The 24,723-nt window shown below is 43.6% G+C and overlaps 1 protein-coding gene across 1 annotated transcript in view; it reads left to right on the top strand.

Moving 5' to 3' along the window:
• Positions 1–19,188, top strand: part of LOC110494466 (membrane-associated guanylate kinase, WW and PDZ domain-containing protein 3) — a 202,389-nt gene extending 183,201 nt beyond the window's left edge. Inside the window, exons 7-21 of the mRNA XM_090205942.1 lie at positions 1,559–1,616; positions 2,965–3,071; positions 5,278–5,469; positions 10,449–11,066; positions 13,068–13,099; positions 13,643–13,805; positions 14,069–14,163; positions 14,295–14,487; positions 14,625–14,810; positions 15,056–15,241; positions 15,388–15,484; positions 15,685–15,793; positions 16,061–16,198; positions 16,353–16,491; positions 17,103–19,188. Of these exons, the coding sequence (XP_090062068.1) occupies positions 1,559–1,616; positions 2,965–3,071; positions 5,278–5,469; positions 10,449–11,066; positions 13,068–13,099; positions 13,643–13,805; positions 14,069–14,163; positions 14,295–14,487; positions 14,625–14,810; positions 15,056–15,241; positions 15,388–15,484; positions 15,685–15,793; positions 16,061–16,198; positions 16,353–16,491; positions 17,103–18,145 (3,356 nt within the window). The 3' untranslated portion in view covers positions 18,146–19,188. The remainder of the gene's footprint in view (positions 1–1,558; positions 1,617–2,964; positions 3,072–5,277; positions 5,470–10,448; positions 11,067–13,067; positions 13,100–13,642; positions 13,806–14,068; positions 14,164–14,294; positions 14,488–14,624; positions 14,811–15,055; positions 15,242–15,387; positions 15,485–15,684; positions 15,794–16,060; positions 16,199–16,352; positions 16,492–17,102) is intronic.
• The last annotated feature ends 5,535 nt before the right edge of the window (positions 19,189–24,723 follow it).

The raw sequence follows: 24,723 nt of genomic DNA, 5'->3' as shown, positions 1-24,723 counted from the left end.
CCCTTTTGGACCCCTTGTGTATGACAATCTGCCTGCCCCTGGGCCCAGCCATCTACTTCCTCCTGTGGTCCTTTGCAATAAACACCTGCTGCGCCCTGCGCTTGAAACCAGCTCTCTGTCTCCCCTCGTGTTCATTACAGAGAACTGAAGATGGATCAACAATATTGTAGTTACTCCAAAATACTAACCTACAATAGTTATATTGTACTTACTCCAAAATACTAACCTAATTGACTGAATGACAAGAAGGAAGCCTGTACAGAATAAAAATATTCTAAATCAAGCATCATGTTTGCAACAAGGCACTGAATAAATAATACTGCAAAAAATGTGGCAAAGCAATTCACTTTTTGTCCTGAATACAAAATGTTATGTGTTGGGCAAATCCAATACAACACATTACTGAATACCACTCTCCACATTTTCAAGCATAGTGGTGGATGCATCATGTTATGGGTATGCTTGTAATCGTTAAGGACTGGGGAGTTTTTCAGGACAAAAAAAAGAAACAGAATGGAGCTAAGTACAGGCAAAATCTTAGAGAATACCTGGTTCAGTCTGCTTTCCACCAGACAGTGAGAGATTAATTAACTTTTCAGCAGGACAATAACCTAAAACACAAGGCCAAATCTACACTTGGGTTGCTTACCAAGAAGACAGTGAATGTTCCTCAGTGGCCGAGTTAAAGTTTTGACTTAAATCTATTTGAGAATCTATGCCAATACCTGAAAATGGTTGTCTAGCAATGATCAACAACCAATTTGACAGAGCTTGAAGAATTTTTTAAAGAATAATGGGCAAATGTTGCACAATCCAGGTGTGGAAAGCTCTTAAGAGATTTATGCATTAAGACTCACAGCTGTAATCGCTGCCAATGGTGCTTCTACAAAGTATTGACTCAATAGTGTGAATACTTATGTAAATATGATATTTCTGTATTTCATTATCAATAAATGTGCAAACATTTCTAAAAACATGTTTTCACTTTGTCATTGTGGGGTATTGTGTGGAGATGGGTGAGAAAAAAAAATATTTGATTCATTTTGAATTCAGGTTGTATGCAACAAAATGTGGAATAAGTCAAGGGGTATGAATACTTTCTGAAGGCACTGTATATGTTGAGTTTTTATTCAACAAGGAGTTAATCAGCTTGACTGATTAACTTGAATGCCAGGGGTGCCAGGAGTACCATGAGTGCCCACTCGTTTGCCTGTCCATTCCCAGGGTGTGTGGCTGTGACGTGGGCTAAGTGCAGGGAGAGAGTGGGGGGTATGGGGGATACACAGGGCTCTGGTCCGCTGTTTCTAATGGATTTTTAAAGGCAGGCAGAATGCTAGTTGGTGTGCTGCCTCTGAAAAGCAGCTCCAAAGCTCTCTCTTGCGTGAAGAGCCAGGCTGCCTGTCTGCGAAAACTGCAAAATGTTAACCAAATCATTGTGTCTGGTGTCTGCTGGGCTCTTCTCATCACTACGCCCTGTTATCCTGTTATCCAGTGCTATACATTTGCATGTTTTGTGTGATAGTACTTGAACACAATGCGTCTCTTCCTGTATCCACAGAGCTCCCGTATGGCTGGGAGGAGATAGAGGACCCACAGTATGGAACATATTATGTAGAGTAAGTCTGTTCAGCCTGCCTGTACATCTGAGAGATACTATACCACAAACCCGTATTCCCCAGCAATACCATAGATCAAAAACTAACCATAGGTACGCTATACACTAAGTGTACACAAAATTAAGAACACTTGCTCTTTCCATGACATAGACTGAGCAAGTGAATCCAACTGAAAGCTATGGTCCCTTATTGATGTCACTTGTTAAATCCACTTTAATCAGTGTAGATGAAGGGAAGGAGACTTTAAGCCTTGAGACATCTGATACATGGATTGTGTGTGTGCCATTCAGAAGGTGAATGAGCAAGAAAAAATATTTAAGTGCCTTTGAATGGGGTATGGTAGTAGATGCAAGGCGTACTGGTTTGTGTCAAGTAACTACAACGCTGCTGGGTTATTCGTGCTCAACAGTTTCCTGTTTGTATCAAGAAAGGTCCACCATCCAAAGAACATCCAGCCAACTTGATACAACTATGGGAAGCATTGGAGTCAACACGGGTCAGCATCCCTGTGGAACGCTTTCGACACCTTGTAGAGTCCATGCCCAAACAAATTGAGGCTGTTCGGAGAGCAAACTCGATATTAGGAAGGTGTTCTTAATGTTTTGTACACTCAGTGTATATAGACAGCAGGGATACAAAGTGTTACTAGACATTTTGAGAACAATACTATTCCATGATCAATGCTTGTATTGGTTTTTCAGTGGGTGCTAATCTAAAGCTCTATTGGTAACATGACATTTACCCAGGTGAAAACACAGCAGTGTGTGTGTGTGTGTGTGTGTGTGTGTGTGTGTGTGTGTGTGTGGACATCTCTGAAACCAAGCCATTATAGCAGCAGTAGGGAGAGGAGGAGGGTTGTGAGAGTTATCAATGAGGGAGGGGGAGGAGGTGCTAGGAGAGGTAAAGGAGTCTGTTTTGATGAAAAGTAAACTCTTTCTTTTATTACTGGTATTGTAGAAAAGTCCCTCCTTAGTAGAGGCCGTGGGGGAGAGAGAAGAACTCAAAATGTTTGTTTTTACAAGTAGAGTCAAAGACAAATGGATGGGGACTTTTTGCTGCCAGTGTTCCAGTTCAAAATTAACTATGTGTAAAACAATGTAGCTTTGTTATGTTAGAGGGACAGTTATTATCTCACTAAAGAGAATCCCTATTGTTAATCGATTGAGAAGTAACGTATAGTCCCTTCTATAAGACATGCTTTAACCATTCAGAATAATTAATTCAGAATTAATCACACACAGATGGTTCACAGAATTACACACAGATGGTTCATGGTAACTTGTATGTGTCTGTGTAAGTAAATTGGTGTCAAAAATGTAAATCATTCAATGGATTGTTTCTGTTTCAGTCACATCAACCAGAGAACCCAGTTTGAGAACCCAGTCCTGGAGGCTAAGAGGAAGCTGAGCCAGGAGACTACTGTCTCTATCCAGCAGGGGGCACCACCACCTCCAGGTAGACACTGCTCACCTAACTTTTTCTTTGCCTCCATCTTTCTTCAGCTCTGGATAGCTTTCAGAAGGCTGTTTGTTATACAGACAGATTGAAAACACACTCAACAATGCCATGATTGTGTGTTGACCTCCTACACCTCATTAACAGGGTGGCAGGGTAGCCTAGTTGTTAGAGCGTTGGACTAGTAACCGGAAGGTTGCAAGTTCAAATCCCCGAGCTGACAAGGTACAAATCTGTCATTCTGCCCCTGAACAGGCAATTAACTCACTAGGCTGTCATTGAAAATAAGAATTTGTTCTTAACTGACTTGCCTAGTAAAATTAATACAAATTAATGTTGTGTTGAATAGGTTTGAAAAATGTAGCAGCCATCTCCTTGCTCAAGGTTGTGGGAGTCATGTCAACATGCATAAATAGCTGTTTGCAGCTAGCCATGTATGATCAACTCTGAGGACAAGTTCTCTCACACCAGGGTTGTCACTCTTTTTTTTTTTTTTTCTCTCCCCAATTTCGTGGTGTCCAATTGTTTTTTAGTAGCTACTATCTTGTCTCATCGCTACAACTCCCGTACGGGCTCGGGAGAGACGAAGGTCCTCCGATACACAACCCAACCAAGCCGCACTGCTTCTTAACACAGCGCCATCCAACCCGGAGGCCAGCCGCACCAATGTGTCGGAGGAAACACTGTGCACCTGGCAACCTTGGTTAGCGCGCACTGCACCCGGCCCGCCACAGGAGTCGCTGGTGCGCGATGAGACAAGGACATCCCTACCGGCCAATACCTCCCTAGCCCGGACGACGCTAGGCAAATTGTGCGTCGCCCCACGAACCTCCCGGTCGCGGCCGGTTACGACAGAGCCTGGGCGCGAACCTCTGGTGGCACAGCTGGCGCTGCAGTACAGTGCCCTTAACCACCCTGACAAGCCACTCTTCTGCCATAATAAACCATATGAATTAAATATGCTTTCATTGCAGTGGATGTATAATACATTACAGTGCGGGGAGTACAGATTGACAGTCATGTTTTGCTGCCGAGGCTTACACATATGGGTTGGTTGAGAGGAGGGAGGGAAGGGGAGCGGCTCTTAGAAATCGTGACAGCTGTTGGAACAGCACATCTTTAGGGCCATCTCTCAACTAGCTTACTTGCTAGCCAGGTGGGGAGGGACTGAGATAGGCATCTACCCTGTGATTGCACCAGACTATTGTCAGATGGTTGCTATGATGTACCCAAAACAACAGCAGTTGCACCTCAGGCTAGAGTTCCCCCGTTACAATACTCCAAGCCCACAGATTCCCAGAGCATCTAATGCAACACAGAGGCTCATCTGCAGTGTCTACCATCCAAGGGAGCTGAGTGGAGACCATTTCATCATACCTCAGCTTGGATCGACCCAGGGGCGCAACTTTGGTTTTAGAAGTGGGGCGGACGTAATTATATATTTTGTTATCCAGTCGGATAAACACTCCAAACACCCTACCCGACAAGCAATTTGACTGTGAACATGTACATTAGATTCTCTTGATCCATTGAACACAACAGCTAGAGTCCATCCACACTGTATTTTATTCCACTCAACGTCTCTATGGGCCATACAGTTCCATACAGTCAGCACAGGGCTGCTTTGCTACATCATATAGGACTGGAATGTGTCTCAAATCCACCTTAGCCTGGACAGAGGTAGAGACAGTCAAGCAGAGAGAAAAGATGGTATGCTTCTATTATAAAGTGCTGATAGGACAGTAAAGCCAGCGAGGGAAACGCTCAGCTGGCCCATTTAATGCAGTATACCTCTGACAGCCTGTTATTTACTGGACTATGTGTCCATTGTCGTATGTATGCTGCCAATGACCTTATGTTGTTCCAAACTTATTTTTCTGACTCACTGGCTCCATAGGGAGAAAATGAGAAAGGACCTCATGCCTACTGAACAATTCCAGAGGTGTTATGTCACTGTTTGAATCCACAGCATTTTAATGAATCCCACAATGAACGTCAGACAAATAATGTAGCTACTAACGCTATAATCTTTTGTCTGTTACTGATTTAGTTATCATACAGGGCAGTGTTTTAGTCAAAGCAAATGTGACTATTGTGACTACATTGGTCTTAAGGTTGTTACTTTGTTACTATGTTGATGTTTTAACGCCTTATTTAGTTATGCAACTTCCTCTAACTTTCCCACTGTGACATACTTACGTTGCAGGTGAGGGGGGTGCGTCAGGCTTCACCCCAGACCCGTCCCAGCTGCAGGGGGAGATGTTCCACACTGCTCTGAGGAAAAGCTCCCAGGGCTTTGGCTTTACCATCATAGGGGGTGACCGCCATGACGAGTTCCTGCAGGTGAAGAACGTCCTCAGCGACAGCCCTGCTGCCCATGACAACAAGATTTCCTCGGGTGAGAAGTACACTGCTGCACTGCCCTGTGCGGAGCCACACACTTTTACCAGCTCAAAAGGCAGCTACTTAATAAAAACCTGGTTGGTCCCTATAGAGGGGCTGTACTTACCCTAACACTTCCCCAAGAGATACAGTGAAAGGGAGAGCAGAAATTCTGTTCAAGGTGATCATTTTAGGCAGAGAGCATTGCCGCTGGAAGTATTGCTGCTGAGGGTGCTGTAGCACCCCCTGAAATATATATTTGTTTTTATTATTAATACATGTTTTTAATTACATTTTTTTCCCAAAAGTAGTGCACTGTGCAAACATTCCCCCCACAACCCCTAACGACTTTCCGTGGCTATGTCAGAGAGACAGGTTATGGTGCATTCTGTGTGTAGCCCAGTATCTTTGTTGCACACTCTGATCTTCCTTTAGCTTTGATGCTGTCTGGGGCTCTGCATCCTCAGCAGCTTTTCTTGTGTGAGCTGAGAGGGGCTGGCGGTTGCTGTTCTCTGAGCCAGCTGTCAGGGTGAGATGTAAAAGGATACAGCTCTCACCTACATGCAATAATGATTTGCCTGGCTAGAAGCACCGCAAATTGAAGTCTGTTAGAACAATGGAGAGAGGGAGCAGAGGAGAGAGGGAATAGGCAGGGAGGAAGAAGGTAAGGAGGACAGAATATGAAAGGGATGGGGAGCAAGGTTGGGCTCAATTCATAAAATTATGGAATTGACTCCCATTCAACTCATGAGTTAAAATTTGAATTGACCACACTCCACAAGATGTAGAATTTTAGTTTGAGTGGCAGGAAGTAGAATTTAATTCAAAGTGCAATTCAAAGAAATTCCACTCAGTCATAAAATATGAGAATTTCATTGAATCTGACAGGTCACACTTTCAGATACCAAAGAATATATCACTTTTCTCTGGAAACAATGTTAATATACTATCTTAACCTTAGTGCTTAGAATAGCCATTTTTATTTCCACCAATCAGTTCTTCTTCTTCTTTGGTACCATGGCATTCGTACATTTTGTTTGTGCATGCCGCAACCTATTGTGCGGTAGTGTTTAGTCAATCACGTTACATTTGTGATACCAAAATATATACCACTAAATAATAATTAAAAACCCACTACCCCATTCCACTACTTTGACCCTATCTGCTCCTGCCAGCGACCTAAGAGGATGGGACATCACCACTCAACACACCCTGTAACTCTTCTGAAGTTAAATCTTGTATACCCAAATACTACTTTGCAGCTGCCACCACAACTGTGATTTACGTTCTCAGTTGATAACCATTGCTGTGAATGCTAAGAATCCAACCTTTCTGAAGCATATATCAGTCATTGGCCTATCCCTCTGTGCTGGCACAGATCTACTACTCACAGGGATCCTCTCCAGATCCCCTCACCCTTCATCCATCCATCTCTACTTTCTTCACTGCCTCAGCATACGACACCTTCTGCACTATTCTTACTCTGGCCACCTCAAACTGCCGCTCTTGTACCGGACACCTCCGATTCCCAGCAACATGGGCACACCTACAGTTGACACACATAATTGTATCCATCAAAACTACCCAGTCCTCTGTCCCATGCCCTCCTGCACACTTCCCACATCTTGGAATCTCCCTCCTATACACTGCTGCAACATGACCATAAACATTGCAACTGAAACAGCGAAGTGGATTCAGTACAAAATCTCTAATAGCATAACTGATATATCCAAACATGACTTTGTCAGGTAAAAACTCAGACTAAAAGGTAAAAATTCAAAAGGACTGACAGTGAGTCTGTTTCACCACGCTCACCACTTGCTGCGTCACAAACACCAGGAATCTTCAACTTCAATCACTCCTTTCAATGGTGCCATATTCCTAAGCACAAAACAAGAAACAGATCTCAATCCAAGTGGTGTGACATGGAGCACAAACAAATATCAGAAGTCCACTACAGGTTACTTTGACTGATTCAACTGCAGCCAACTCCTTTCCCACCCACCCTGAAACCACAAACGGATCTGCCAAAAGGCAAGAATCCACTTTCTCAAAAAATTTCACTCCTACTGGACCAGATTCTTCTTTATCACGTCCATCAATGCCAGGCTCAGGTTCCGAGCTCTTCAGCACGCCTTCCACCTCACTTAGCTAGCCCTCATTCACTTCCAATTCACCTCCAGAACTCGGTCTGGCGCTCGGCTCACTTTGTTTGCACTTGACACCAATCTTCTTCGACAGCCCATCTCCATTTTTATCGCCATCTTCCTCAAACTTAACTTCACCCTCTGCTTTAATAATTCTCTTCAACCTCTTCTTACTCTTTTTCCACCTTCATTCCTCCTCAGAAATCCACCTTCTGCTCCAGTCCCACCAATCATTTAATTTGTTTGGCTTCGTTTTGAAGGCCTCAGGGTCAACTTGAGGGTTAAACTAATGTGCACTCTGGGAAATGTAGTACTTCCCCCATTTTAAACAAAATGTAAGTGATAAATGAGATATAATAGCATACAGGTTGTTTCCCTTGATCATTAATTTAATAAAAAAATGTAAACAATATTTGATATAACAACATGTTTGATGTTTTATGTACAAGATCTTTACAGTACAATATGTTTAATGTACAAGGGAGGAGGTGAGGGCCCTGGTGGAGTGGTGCCAGGAAAATAACCTCTCCATCAACGTCAACAAAATGAAGGAGCTGATCGTGGCCTTCAGGATATAGCAGAGGGAGCATGGCTTGATCCACATCAACAGGCCGCAGTGAAAAGGCTGAAAAGCTTCAAGTTCCTCTGTGTGCACATCACTGACAACCTGAAATGGTCCATCCACACAGAGAGTATGGTGAAGAAGGCACAATAGCAATAGCGCCTCTTCAACCTCAGGAGGCTGAAGAAATGTGTCTTGGCCCTTGAGATCCTCACAAACTTCTACAGATATACTATTGAGAGCTTCCTGTCGGGCTGTATCACCGTCTGGTATGGAAAACACAGGCCCTCCAGAGGGTGGTGTGGTCAGCCCAATGTATCACCGGGAGCACACTGCCTGCTCTCCAGGACATCTACAGTACCCGGTGTCACAGGAAGGCCAAGAAGACCATCAAGGACTTCAGCCACCCAAGTACCAGCCTCTTCACCCGCTACCATCTAGAAGGCAGAGACAGTACTGGTCATTCAAAGCTGGCACCAAGAAACTGAAAAACAGCTTCTATTTCCAGGCCATCAGACAGTTAAATAGTCACTACTAGCTGGCCTCCGCCCAAGTACACTGCCCTGAACTTTAGTCACTGTTACTAGCCGGCTACAACCCGGTCAAACCTGAATCTTAGAGACTGCTGCCCTATGTACATTGTCATTGAACACTGATCACTTTAATAATGTTTGCATACTGTTTTACCCACTTCATATGCATATACTGTATTCTTGTCAAGGCTCATCCTCTATAACTAATGCTGAACACACCTTCTCTTGTCATATACTGTCCATAATGTCTATACACACCATCATATACATATATATTTATATCACGGACTCTGACATTGCTCGTTCTAATATTTCTATATTTCTTGATTCCTTTCTTTAGATTTTTGGTATTTGCGTGTATTGTTAGGTATTGTTAGGCATTAATGTAATGTTGGAGATAGGGACATAAGCATTTCACTACACCCGCGATATATGTATGTGACTAATACAATTTGATTTAATATTTGTATAGACTACACCTAATATAGAATAGAAGAGGCATTTGAATTTCACTGAATTCAATATATTATATGTTTATATATTACATTTCCTTTCATTCAAATTCAAATTGCATTTCTGTATCCTATTAACTACTTCAATTCAAATTCAAGAATTTAATAGATATTTGAGGCATTCTCAATTCAATTCTGAATTGAGCCAAACCTCTGATTGGGAGAGATGGGAGGATGAATGAACGTGAAGAAAAGATGGGGTGGCAACTATCACAATGATCTCAAACTGTGTTTCTAATACACAAGGAAATGAAACACATACTTCCACTTGCTAATCAGGAAACTCTTGGGTATGTTGTGGTGGACTGTCATTACAATTGCTACACAGAAACCTGGTAAAATTATGTTTGTAGCTAGTTGCCACCGAATGGCTCTGAATTCACTCTCAGCTTGCAGTCAAAGCTATAATCACTGATGGAGTTGACTGTAGTACTCTCAAATTGTATCCTGATGTTGACAGCAGATGGGAGTATTCACATCATTGCTAACTTAGCTAGCTAGCTAACATACATTTTGAGAAAACAAGTTAGCTATATTATGTGGCTAGCTAGCTAGTGTTGGCAACGTTTGGTGGTCAATGGGCGGCAGGTATTCTAGTAGTTAAGCGCGTTGGGCCAGTAACCGAAAGGTCGCTGGTTCGACTCCCTGAGCCGACTCAGTGAAAAATTGGTTGATATACCCTTGAGCAAAGTACTTAACCCTAATTGCTCCTGTAAGTCACTCTGGATAAGAGGGTCTGCTAAAGGACTATTTTATTTAAGGAGACTGAGAGCTAGCTAAACTGCTGAGCTAACAAACAATGTAGCAAAAGTATAACAGGCTCTGCATTTCAGGAATCACAATAGCAAGTACTCCTGGTGCACTGTTAAATTATTTAGCCATTTAAACATTTATATTTTGAATAAAACTCAGTTTTTGGTATAGCCCTCACTGGCTATCATGCAATTTAAACGTGAGCCTGTAGGAGGTTTCAGACTCGGCGACAGTTGCTATCCATTGGAGCTCTGCGATTGGTTGCCCACAATTCTGGGCTGGGCTTAGCGAATGGTCAATTCAGTCCGTCACCAACAGGCCACTCATCTAGCTATCAAGCTATTATATTGCCATAACAATCATTACATTGCCCATGGATATGTCTGTATATTCTCACTGTTTGCTTTGGCTTGTTTCTTCTCTCCAACCCTTCTCTCTTCTTCCTTTCTCTCCTCTCCTTTCTCTCCCTCTGTGGTTTTCCCCGCCAGGTGATGTGATCGTGGAGATCAACGGGAAATGTGTGCTGGGGAAGACCCACCCTGAGGTGGTGCAGATGTTCCAGTCCATCCCAGTAAGTCAGTATGTTGATATGGTGCTGTGCCGCGGCTACCCGCTGCCCCCAGACGTGGCGGAGGACACCGAGAACCCCCCTCCCCCACCTCCTCCGCCCCTGCAGGGGGGCGAGGTGGTGACTGCCGTGCCCCTCATCAATGGCCAGCCCCTGCTGGTGAAGGGCGACGTGCTGCACGGCTCCTCCCAGGAGCTCCACTACGTCACCACCGACGCCAGTGGACGGCCCATGGTGGCCGCGCTGCCCAACGGGAGGCTCTCTGAGCAGGGGGGAACAGGCCTGCTGCAGCCCGAGCTGGTGAGCGTGCCCCTGGTAAAGGGCCCGGGAGGGTTTGGCTTTGCCATCGCAGACTGTCCCCTTGGCCAGAAGGTGAAGATGATCCTAGACGCCCAGTGGTGCCGCGGCCTGCTTAAAGGGGACGTGATCAAGGAGATCAACCGTCAGAATGTTCAGACTCTGAGCCACGCCCAGGTGGTGGACATCCTCAAAGACCTACAGGTGGGGAGCGAGGTCAACGTGCTGGTGCTCAGAGGAGGTGAGTCACAGTGTCTTATTAACACTGCCTTGTGGTTACATAACACCAACACTATGCCTGTTCCTACTGCTGCGACATCACTGTTGCCGCAGCATTAGTGTGATACAGTGATTTCTCAATGTTACCTTCAGTGTCCTTGGTGAGTCAGGTCAATGTGCTGATACAAGGAGGTGAGAGATCGGATCAACTACCACTCATGTACACACACTATGGTATGGTATCTTGGTGATGTCACTATGCCTGCAATAGGTGAACACATGAGGGACTGTTGCCTTTTTGGCATAAATTATCATGACAATTGTAGAGTAACCCTATGCAACCCAACTCTCCTGTCAAATATACCTTTCACATATTCCCATAAACACCTCTCTGTATGCACAGATCTCTACCACATCTCCCTGTACAGGATATATACTGTATCTCTTCAGGCTGCTTCACAGCTTCTACTAAGGCTCTCTGTCAGGCATTCATACTGCAGTCTGTTGCAGGCCTGGGAAGGGAAGTTGCATAAGCACGGGTCTCTGTCTGCTCTGCTCCTGGGGAGAGAGGGAGGGGAAAGCACCCTTCAAACGTCTCACACATCCATCTCCAGTTGCCCTGGGGAAATGGTACACAAGTCGATGAGCTCGGATTTGCTTTGATCATCATCGGAGGCACGGAGGCACGGAGAATTTCTGCATGCTTCTATATCCTTGGCCCTTTAAATGGACACTTCGGGATTTTGACAATAAAGTATTTTTTCTGCTTCCCCATAGTCAGATGAACTTGTGGATACATATTTATGTCTCTGCGTGCAGTTTGAAGGAAGTTGCTAACTAGAGTTAGCGCAATTGCAAACTAGCAATACCTGACCACAGTGACTGACCAAAAATTAAGTAAATCTTTGACTATGTACAGACTCAGTTAGCATAGCCTTGCTATTGAGAAAGGCCTCCAAAGGCAGACCTGGCTCTCAAGAGAAGACAGGCTTGCCCACAAAACGAGGTGGAAACTGAGCTGCACATCCTAACCTCCTGCCAATGTATGACCATATTAGAGACACATACTTTTAATAAACTCACATATCTATTGGGTCAAATACCACAGTGTGCAATCACAGCAGCAACATGTGTGACTTGTTGCCACAAGAAAAGGGCAACCAGTGAAGAACAAACACCATTGTAAATACAACCTATATTTATGTTTACTTATTTTCCCTTTTGTACTTTTAACTATTTGCACATCATTACAACACTGTATATAGACATAAGACATTTGAAATGTCTTTATTCTTTTGGAACTTTTGTGTGTAAAGTTTACTGTTAATTTTTATTATTTATTTGACTTTTGTTTATTATCTATTTCACTTGCTTTGGCAATGTAAAAATATGTTTCCCATGCCAATAAAGCCCTTTGAATTGAATTGAAAGAGCGAGTGAAGATACTGAATTCATCTCATCATCTTATATGTTCTTGATGACAGTCCTTGGGTTAGATTCTTCACATCGGAACAAAATAATTGAGCTAGATCTCCTGGTTACATCAGGGTCCATAAACCCTATCACACTTTTCAGACTGAACCGTCATCCCCTTTAGGCTTCCAGAGAGGTGCATGCTCATGAATCAATTTAATGCTGGAGCTATATTAACAGTGGGAACAATCTGAGCGTGAGAGATGGAACATGTGTGTGTACTGTACAGTTAACATTATTGTTCATTGGATTTTATGCATGACTCTCTCTGTCTCTCTCTGTCTCGCTCACTATGCTAGTCCTCTCTCATGTAGGTCCCCTCTCTCAAATGTACATATCTCCTATTTATCTTTAATAACACAGTGATGTCATACTTCTTGATGGATTAGGCTACAACACTGTTTTAAACCTCCCGAGTCTAGACTATTGAAACTATTATTCCTTGACTGCTCTCGTTCTCTGTTAGGTAGACACTGCCATCTACTGGTTGATGTCTCATTAGTACTTTAAAAAAAAATCTTCCCATGACTCTTCCTTGTGTTTTTCACAGGTCAGACATCTCCTGTGAAGAGCCTGAAACCTGTGAGTAAAAGAAAACACTTTTATAATACTCTGTGTTTTACTATTGTGTGCCCAGACGCTTATCCCCCATTTTCTTATGAAAGTCTTTTGTCCTTGAGTGGAAAGCAGTTAACCAGCAAGCCCCAATGCATCACATTAAATGATAACTATACATTTGAATATTGATTATGTTTGCTTTGAAAATGGTCCTAATTACTTCTATTCAGCATTCCTTTTTTTGTCTGGGGATTTCAATGGTAATGAAGCACATAGCCTATTTAGATAATATTGTATATTAGTATGACAGCTTTAGATGAAGCTAGCCTTTTCAACAGTAGAGGCCTGTCAGCGCCATAGGGAACCCTTTTTTTAGCCTGTGAATGGTAAATTACATTCAAAATTCCATCGGCCTTTGGTTTACTATTGAGCCTGCGGTGGAATGACCTTTCGTTCCTTTAGTATTCAATCACCATTACATCCTGTGCTATGTGTCTGGGTAATGTGATGTACATAGACTATGTGGTCTTTAATGTGCTCTAATTGCGCTGTCTGTGGCCCCATCAGAGGCAGGAAATTACATCTAGCACAGAGACTCTGGACTGTGTCACAGACTCTGTCCCCCAGGCCCTCCCTTTCCACTCCAGCACTTCAACCCTGCGCAACAACTCCCCCAAACGAGACGCCACAGAGATGTACCTCAAGTCCAAGGCCCTGCTGGAGAGCAAGCGTGAGTGCACATACTATAGCAACACATACAGACTGAGGAGGCCTAGTACTCCTATGCTCAGTTATTCCATCCATAGCTCTGTAATGGATGCCAGTGTTTCATTTGTAAGTTCGTGACCATCTGTTAAGGGTCATCCTACATTTGTGAATACAGTATCAATGTGAGCTGCAAGATAAGCCTGTGAGTTCACCCTGCTGACCAGATGATTGGGTGGTGCTCACCTCTATGATACCCTATCTAACCACAGTAACCCCTGTCCACAGAGCCTCACACCAAAGACCTGGATGTGTTCATCAAGAGGGACCAGGAGACTGGCTTTGGCTTCCGTGTTCTGGGAGGAGAAGGTCCAGAGCAGCCAGTGAGTACCGAAGTATGAACTTCCTCCCTGTTAGATTATCTTTGTTAATTTTCAACACCCAGGAAAGCCTATTGCCTACTGTGTCTTCTATGGACAGTGTTTCTGACTCAAAGTGTAACTCTCTCTGACAGGTGTATATTGGTGCCATCGTGCACCTTGGTGCAGCTGAGAAGGATGGACGCCTGAGGGCTGGTGATGAGCTCATAGGCATCGATGGAATCATGGTCAAGGGCCGTTCCCACAAGCAGGTTCTGGACCTGATGACTAACGCTGCCCGCAATGGTCAGGTCATGCTGACCGTGCGTCGGAAAGTCATCTACAGAGGTGAGCACTCACTGACTGCCTGGAACCTCTACACCTTGATCTCTAACACACACACACACTTGCATACAGTACACACACGCCATCTATGTATTTGATACTGCATTTCAGTCTATACTCTCCATGCAATTTTCAATCAGATATGACTGAGGAGGAGGCAGGGCTCCACATGGCTCCAGTGTTAGTGAACGGCTCCCCCAGACTCCCTCGTATCCAGATGCCCAGTGTGCTGGACCACGAGTCCTTCGACATCACCCTCCACCGCAAGGACAGCGAGGGCTTCGGCTTCGTCATCCTCACCTCCAAGAGCAAGCCCCCGCTAGGGGGTGAGAATGGACCCGATGTCCAACATTAGCACTGCTTATCCCAGACACAACCACACACACACCACTCTCCTCTATAGCATCATCACCCAAATTATCCGGGAACAGAGTTTGAAGGTTCTTCCTGTGAAAAGATTATTACTTCTTTACTATTGAGTAATATAGTCCCTTAAATACCTTTGTATATTTCTGACTGAATCCATCAGGTGGGATGGGTGTGTTATTATTAGATATCTCTCTGTTTGCAGTGATCCCTCATAAGATCGGACGCATCATCGAAGGCAGCCCCACTGACCGCTGTGGCCTGCTGAATGTAGGCGACCGCATCTCAGCGGTCAACGGGCGGTCCATCGTGGGGCTGTCTCACAATGACATCGTTCAGCTCATCAAGGATGCTGGCAATGCTGTCACCCTTACTGTGGTTCCCGAGGACGGTAAGCTTCACCAGAAGTGTCACCCATGGGATGGGACTGTGTTGGTTTCCCTAGTATTCCCAGTCATATACCAATGATCTCTGTGTGGGATGGTTGTTTTGTGTTTGTGTTATCATAATGTTGTGACTTGTATTTGTCTGTTCCAGAATACAAGGGCCCTCCCTCTGGTGCCAGCTCAGCCAAGCAGAGCCCCGCCCCTCATCACAGAGCTATGGGTCAGAGGTCAGCTATGCATGACGAGCGGTAAGGTCCTGATCTCACTACTACACCAAGACACGGATTAAACCTCTGCTTCAGCATTTAGCAGAACAACCCAGAGACTTATGTCTGACACAACATCTTAATGATTCAAATTGCTTTGTTCTCTGTGCCCCCAGCAGAGACACTGCTGTACATTATTGAAGATATAACATAGTGTTACTGAATGCTGTTGTCTGTTCTAGTTATAACCTAGATCTGGAGGAGGAGAAGAGGGAGGGAGTCACCTGGGCCGACTACAAAACTCTGCCTCTGAGCGAACAGGGAACAATGTGTGTTACAGGCCCCAGACAGGCAAGGCTCATACCATTATTACTGTCATTGTTGTTATCTGGTGTTTTAGAGATTTGACATCAATCAAATAATATATGACTCAGAAAAAACTGCACTAAGTTATAACTTAAGTTATAACGTGTGTGTACGTGCTTGTGTGTGTGCTTGTGTGTGTGTTCATATGCGTGCGTGTGTGTGAGTGCATGTGCTTACGTGCATGTGAGTGTCTGTGTTTGCATGCTTGCGTGTGTGTGTACATATGTGTGTGTGTACGCATGCGCCACGCAGGGCTGTATCACGGTGGAGCTGGACCGGGGGTCCCGGGGTTTTGGCTTCAGTCTGAGGGGAGGGACAGAGTACAACATGGGCCTGTACATCCTGAGACTGGCTGAGGAGGGGCCTGCTCTGCTGGACAGCAGGATCCATGTAAGTCTGACCCCCGGTGCCTTAGGAAACATCCACACAAATGACTGTTACTAGACTATTCATGATATCAAGATTCTGTCATGTCTTAAAAGACTAATTACATATTTTGTTGCCATTGAGGAGTTGATCATCTAGATTGTGCCTGTATGAGCAGGTGGGGGATCAGGTAGTGGAGATCAATGGAGAGCCGACCCAGGGGATCACCCATACCCGCGCCATTGAGCTGATCCAGGCTGGAGGCAGCAAAGTGCTGCTCCTGTTAAGGCCAGGGCAGGGTCTGGTACAAGACAACAGTAAGTACACACAGAAGTCTAGATCTAGAAGATAATATTTACCTTTTTTGTGGGATGAGATGCAGGGTGTTTGAATATCCTTGTTTGTTGTTGCGAGTTATAACATGTTACTAGCATTTAACAAGGGTGCGCTAATTAACATGAACTGACGCAGCAATGCCTTGTAAACACATTAATTAATGATTTAGCTATCTCTGTTGGCTACTTCATTAATTTATGTTAATTAAAGTACTGTACCCTTAATGTGAAATGTCACCCAAACTGAGTGCCTAACTGTGTTGGGGATGTTTCATGAATGGAGTCCTCTGCTGTCTATATATAACTGCTTACTCTTGGCACTTCCTCTCCTCCCCCTGTTGCAGGTGATTGCGTCCCCTCTACTGTGTGCTATTACTCAAACGAGCACCACCACTAACCACTTCACTGTTTTTACTGGCCTGTCCTCTTTTACCTTGGTAATTCCTATCATTTCCTTCTTGATTCCTCCTTTTCTTCTGTCTAAACTAGTTCATCTGAATTTTGCTCTTGTACGTTACTTGTTATTTTCATAAGGATCTGTGAGCCACTCTATAAATATTTTACATCTGTGTAATCACTTATTTTACTTCTAGGTAAATTGGATTCAACTGTCACTTCATCCACAAGCTTTCCTAGAGAGGCGCTTGTCTCAGAGACATCCCCTCTCGCTTCTCCATTCTCCACCTGCACCTTCACCTCAGGTTCCTCCTCTTTCACCAGTGAGACCCCTGACTGGAACTCCCTGTCCCACCGAACGCTCCACCCCCAGTGCAGCAGGGGCACTGGCTCAGTAGAGTGGAATGGAGAGTGGGCAGACAGGCAGGCTGACAGGCTCTCTCCCATCACCCCTGAGCAGATCAACCTCTATAAGGTCAAACCAGGTCATACCAGGTCTAAAGACCCCAAGGAGCCCAGCAGCCCAAAGAAAACAGGTGAAACATTCTCTAAAGCCAAAGAGCAAACACAGAGTCCCAAAAAGTCTGAGAGGAAGGGACAGGAAGCAGAGCCAAGCAAAAACAGGAAGTCCCACTGCCAGAAAGGAAGTTGGTCACCCAGTCCGAAGAAGTCTTCTCGAAAAAGACAGGAAGCCTCGAGCCAGCTGCATGTAAAAAAACAGCAGGTACAGCAGAGCACATCAAAGGAGCTTTCCAGCAAGGAGCCCTTTGATGAAAACAAAAACAGCAAAAGGGGAGATTCAAAGGGCAGGAAAAGCACACAGGAGAGAGAAGGGATAACGGGAAAGACCAAGGCTGCCCATGGCCAGGTCATTATTGAAAAGAAAGTGGGGACAGAGGCAGGACATCACATGCCAACCCCTATGGAGACAGGGGCATGGAGAGATATTCGGAAAGTTACTCTAGAGAAGAGTAAACCTCAAGATGGAGAAAAGGAAAAACGCAAAGAGCAGACAAGCAAAAAATACATAGGGGCTTCCTTAAAAGAGGGAAAGACTAGAAAATATTATGAGGCCTCTACAACAGAGGAAAAGAGTATAAAAGACACACAGGCCTCTCCAAATGCCATTCAGCAGGATACTCTGAACCAAAAGGGTCTGATTAGCCCGTGCCCCTGGAAAGTCCCCAGCTCAGCCAGAATCCTCTCCCAGGCTGAGGTGCTGCGTAATCCCCCTTACTGATACAGTATGGACAACACTGTGTGGACACATAATACACAGACTTGAGCTGTACCACAACATGCTGTATATTGTTGGTCTGTTTCTTTCTCCAATGAGAGGGATGGACGAGGAATGGCAGGCAACCTTATTGGCCATGTGTCATGTCCATCTGTGTCCGTGAAGAGGACTTTTTTAAGCTCTTTTGGCCTTTGACATAAGGAATGGCGTGTAAAGCCAACACTCATCTCTCTTCCCGCCTCGTGTGCTGCTTCAGACAAATCTGATCTGGGCCATACGCATGTTTGGAATGTTTAGGGCATATTCTTGGACATCTTGTGGAATGAAAACTAGCCATACTTCACCCATTATAATGCAATTATTATCCCATATGCAACCAAGCAGAAAGGTCTTTAACACACACAAAGTTAAGCTGTCAGTAAAGGTTTTATTTTCATGTTGGGTATCTACAGCAAGCAACTTGGGATTGGCCTTTTCACATGGCACTCTTTTCCCAAGGGATTTGCTCAACTGCATGCAGTCCGTACGTTTCTTTTATTGCACGCCTTTACCACTCCACTGAGTATGATCCTTTCACCTGATGTGAAAATACTGATGCCGAAGTTCTGACCTTAACACCATGTAGAGATTTCAGACTTTATTCAGAAAGCATTAGCTTTACGAAGGATTCTAGACTGTTCTAAGACAATAGACATGATTCGTGAATACAAAATATATCATTACAAAAGACCAGAAACTTGTGGTTTGAGATATTGTTTACCATGTGTATGATAACCTATGTGTAATTTATTGAAATTATAGATTAATATATGATAACCAGTACCAGTCGAAAGTTTGGACACACTTACTCATTCAAGGGTATTTCTCTATTTTTGCTATTTTATACATTGTAAAATATTAGTTAAGACATCAAAACTATGAAATAACACATATGGCATCATGTAGTAACCAAAAAAGTGTTAATTTAAAATATATTTTATATTTGCAATTCTTCAAAGTAGCCACCCTTTGCCTTGATGACAGCTTTGCACACTCTTGACATTCTCTCAACCAGCTTCATGAGGTAGTCACCTGGAATGCATTTCAATTAACAGGTGTGCCTTAAAAAAAAGTTAATTTGTGGAATTTCTTTCTTTCTTAATGCGTTTGAGCCTATCAGTTTTGTTGTGACAAGGTAGGGGTGGTATACAGAAGATAGCACTATTTGGGAAAAGACCAAGTCTATATTATGGCAAGAACAGCTCAAATAAGCAAAGAGAAACGACAGTCCATCATTGCTTGAAGACATGAAGATCAGTCAATCTGGAACATTTCAAGAACTTTGAAAGCTTCTTAAAGTGCAGTCACAAAAATCATTAAGCGCTATGATGAAACTGGCTCTCGTGAGGACAGCCACAGGAAAGGAAGACCCAGAGTTACCTCTGCTGCAGAGGATAAGTTAATTGGAGTTGACTGCACCTCAGATTGCTGCCCAAATAAATGCTTCACAGAGTTCAAGTAACAGACGCATCTCAACATCAGCTGTTCAGAGGAGACTGCGTGAATCAGGTCTTCATGGTTGAATTGCTGAAAAGAAACCACTACTTAAGGACACCAATAAGAAGAAAAGACTTGCTTGGGCAAAGAAACACAAGTAATGGACATTAGACCGGTGGAAATCTTTATTTTGGTCTGATGAGTCCAAATTAGAGATTTTTGGTTCCAACCACGTGTCTTTGTGAGACGCAGAGTAGTTGAACAGATGATCTGCGCATGTGTGGTTCCCACCGTGAAGCATGGAGGAGGAGGAGGTGTGATGGTGTGGGGGTACTTTGCTAGTGACACTGTCTGTGAATTATTTAGAATTCAAGGCACACTTAACCAGCACGGCTACGACAGCATTCTGCAGCAATGCACCATCCCATCTGGTTTGCACTTAGTGGGACTATGATTTGTTTTTCAAGAGGACAATGACTAAACACACCTCCGGCCTGTGTAAGGGCTATTTGACCAAGAAGGAGAGTGATGGAGTGCTGCATCAGATGACCTGGCCTCCACAATCACCTGACCTCAACCCAATTGAGATGGTTTGGGATGATTTGGACCGCAGAGGGAAGGAAAAGCAACCAACTATTGCTCAGAATATGTGGGAACTCCTTCAAGACTGTTGGAAAAGCATTCCAGGTGAAGCTGGTTGAGAGAATGCAAAGAGTGTGCAAAGCTGTCATCAAGGCAAAGGGTGGCTACTTTGAAGAATATAAAATATATTTTCATTTGTTTATCATATGTGTAATTTAATAGTTTTGATGTCTTCACTAATATTCTACAATGTAGAAAACAGTACAAAATAAAGAAAAACACTTGAATTACTAGGTGTGTCAACTTTTGACTGGTACTGTGTATATATATACATATCTATACACTACCGTTCAAAAGTTTGAGGTCACTTAGATTTTTTCTGTCCAATAAAATAACATCAAATTAATCAGAAATACAGCGTAGACATTGTTAATGTTGTAAATTACCTTTGTAGCTGGAAACGGCAGATTTTTTAAGGAATATCTACATAGGCGTACAGAGGCCCATTATCAGCAACCATCACTCCAGTGTTCCAATGGCCCCTTGTGTTAGCTAATCCAAGTTCATCATTTTAAAAGGCTAATTGATCATTAGAAAACTGAAAACTGTTGTTCTGACTAAAGAAGCAATAAAACTGGCCTTCTTCAGACTAGTTGAGTATCTGGAGCGTCAGCATTTGTGGGTTCGATTACAGGCTCATAATGGCCAGAGACAAATAACTTTCTTCTGAAACTCGAGAGTTCCTCTGTCCAGTGTCTGTGTTCTTTTGCCCCTCTTAATCTTTTCTTTTTATTTTATTTGCCCAGTCTGCCTAGAAGGCCAGCATCCCGGAGTCACCTCTTCACTGTTGACATTGAAACTGGTGTTTTGCGGGTACTATTTAATGAAGCTGCCAGTTGAGGACTTGTGAGGCATCTGTTTCTCAAACTAGACACTCTAATGTACTTGTCTTCTTGCTCAGTTGTGCACTGGGGCCTCCCACTCCTTTCTATTCTGGTTAGGGCTAGTTTGCGCTGTTCTATGAAGGGACATCGACAACGACAACCGCCTGATCACCGACAACGACGAGACAGCCTATAGGGAGGAGGTCAGAGACCTGGCCGGGTGGTGCCAGAATAACAACCTCTCCCTCAACGTAACCAAGACTAAGGAGATGATTGTGGACTACAGGAAAAGGAGGACCGAGTACGCCTCCATTCTAATCGACTGGGCTGTAGTGGAGCAGGTTGAGAGCTTCAAGTTCCTTGGTGTCCACATCACCAACAAACTAGAATGGTACAAACACACCAAGACAGTCGTGAAGATGGCACGACAAAGAATATTCCCCCTCAGGAAACTAAAACGGTTTGGCATGGGTCCTGAGATTCTCAAAAGGTTCTACAGCTGGTTGCATCACTGCCTCGTACGGCAATTGCTCAGCCTCCGACCGCAAGGCACTACAGAGGGTAGTGCGTACGGCTCAGTACATCACGGGCTAAGCTGGATGCCTGCCATCCAGGACTTCTACACCAGGCGATGTCAGAGGAAGGCCCTAAAAGTTGTCAAAGTCCCCAGCGACCCCAGTCATAGACTGTTCTCTCCACTACCGCATGGCAAGCGGTACCAGAGTACCAAGTCTAGGACAAAAAGGCTTCTCAACAGTTTTTACCCCCAAGCCATAAGACTCCTGAACAGGTAATCAAATGGCTACCCGGACTATTTGCATTGTGTGCCCCTGCCCCAACCCTCTCTTTTACGCTGCTGCTACTCTCTGTTTATCATATATGCACAGCCACTTTAACTATACATTCATGTACATATGTACATACTACCTCAATTGGCCCAACCAACCAGTGCCCCCGCACATTGGCTAACCGGGCTATCTGCATTGTGTCCCACCACCCGCCAACCTCTCTTTACGCTACTGTTACTCTCTGTTCATCATATATGCATAGTCACTTTAACCATATCTACATGTACATACTACCTCAATCAGCCTGACTAACCGGTGTCTGTATGTAACCTCGCTACTTTTATAGCCTCACTACTGTATATAGCCTCGCTACTGTTTTTCACTGTCTTTTTTACTGTTGTTTTTATTTCTTTACTTACATATTGTTCACCTAATACCTTTTTTGCGCTATTGGTTAGAGCCTGTAAGTAAGAATTTCACTGTAAGGTCTACCTGTTGTATTCGGCGCACGTGACAAATAAACTTTGATTTGATTTGAGTAGTACCCAGCGTTGTACGAGATCTTCAGTTTCTTAGCATGGAATAGCCTTCATTTCTCAGAACAAGAATAGACTGATGAGTTTCAGAAGAAAGTTATTTGTTTCTGGCCATTTTGAGCCTGTAATCGAACACACAAATGCTGATGCTCCAGATACTCAACTAGTCTAAAGAAGGCCAGTTTTATTGCTTCTTTAATTAGAACAATCAGCTGTGCTAACATAATTGCTAAATGTTTTTCTAATGATCAATTAGCCTTTTAAAATGATAAACTTGGATTAGCTAAAGCAACATGCCATTGGAACACAGGAGTGATGGTTGCTGATAATGGGCCTCTGTACACCTATGTAGATATTCCATAAAGAAAATCAGCCATTTTCAGCTGCAATAGTCATTTACAACATTAACAATGTCTACACTGTATTTCTGATCAATTTGATGTTATTTTAATGGACAAAAAATTAGTTTTTCTTTCAAAAACAAGGACATTTCTAAGTGACCCCAAACTTTTGAACGGTAGTGTGTATATATATATATATATATATATATATATATATATATATATATATATATATATATATATATATATGTATATGTATATGTATATACTGTATATATATTGTATGTATACTGTATGTAGTCATACTGAGCCATTCCATGTTTTGATAAGAGTTCAAAGGTTCCCAGAATCATCTTGCGCCATCCTTCTAATTCATTTTAGTGGTAGCAACTGCCATGGGTCTTCATCGTTCATGACTTACAGTCCATTCGGAAGATATTTAGACCTCTTGACTTTTTCCACATTTTGTTACATTACAGCCTTATTCTAAAATGTATTAAATTATTTATTTTTCTCATCAATCTACACACAATACCCCATAATGACAAAGCAAAAACAGTTTTTATTTTTGCATATTCATAAAAAATAAACAGAAATACCTTATTTACATGGGTATTCAGACCCTTTGCTGTGAGCCTCAAAATTGAGCTCAGGTGCATGCTGTTTCCATTGATCATCCTTGAGATGTTTCTACAACTTGATTGGAGTCCAGCTGTGGTGAATACAATTGATTGGACTGGATTTGGAAAGGCACACACCTGTCTATATAAAGTCCCACAGTTGACAGTGCATGTCAGAGCAAAAACCAAGCCATGAGGTCGAAGGAATTGTCCTCAAGAGCTCCCAGATAGCATTGTGTCAAGGCACAGATCTGGGGAAGAGTACCAAAACATTTCTGCAGCATTGAAGGTCCCCAAGAACACAGTGTCCTCCATCATTCTTAAATGGAAGAATTTTGGAACCAACAAAACTCTTCCTAGAACTGGCCACTCGGGCCAAACTGAGCAATCTGGGGAGAAGGGCCTTGGTCAGGGAGGTGACCAAGAATCCGACTGTCACTCTGACAGAGCTGCAGAGTTCCTCTGCAGAGATGGCAGAACCTTCCAGAAGGACAACCATCTTTGCAGTACTCTACCAATCAGGCCTTTATGGTAGAGTGGCCATATGGAAGGTACTCCTCAGGCACCTAAAGACTCTCAGACCATGAGAAACAAGATACTCTCGTCTGATGAAACCAAGATTAATATTTTTGGACTGAATGCCAAGCTTCACATCTGGTGTAAACCTGGCACCATCCCTACGGTGAAGCGTGGTGGGGACAGCATCATGCTGTGGGGATGTTGTTCAGTGGTAGGGTCTGGGAAACTAATCAGAATCGAGGGAAAGATGAACAGAGCAAAGTACAGAGAGAATCTTGATGAAAACCTGCTCCAGAGAGCTCAGGACCTCAGACTGAGGCGAAGGTTCACCTTCCAACACGACAACGACCCGAAGTAGACAGCCAAGACAATGCAGGAGTGGCTTCGGGACAAGTCTCTGAATGTCCTTGAATAGCCCAGCCAGAGCCTGGGCTCTGAACCCGATCGAACATCTCTTGAGGGACCTGGAAATAGCTGTGCAGCGACTCTCCTCATCCAACCTGACAGAGCTTGAGAGGATCTGCAATGAAGAATGGGAGGAGCTCCCAAAATACAGGTGTGCCAAGCTTGTAGGGTCCTACCTAAGAAGACTCGAGGCTGTAATCGCTGCCAAAGGTGCTTCAACCAAGTACTGAGCAAAGGGTATGAATACTTATGTAGATGTAATTCTTCTGTATTTTAGATTTTATACATTTGCTACAATTTCTACAAACCTGTTTTTGCTTTGTCATTATGGGGTATTATGTGCAGATTGATGAGGGAAAAAAATAAGAATAAGGCTGTAACGTAACAAAATGTGGAAAAAGTAAAGGGGTCTGAATACTTTCTGAATGCA

Source organism: Oncorhynchus mykiss, chromosome 17 (assembly GCF_057628025.1).
Source record: "Oncorhynchus mykiss isolate SJ-2025 chromosome 17, ASM5762802v1, whole genome shotgun sequence".
Taxonomy (NCBI): domain Eukaryota; kingdom Metazoa; phylum Chordata; class Actinopteri; order Salmoniformes; family Salmonidae; genus Oncorhynchus; species Oncorhynchus mykiss.
This window is presented reverse-complemented; position numbering and strand designations above follow the sequence as displayed.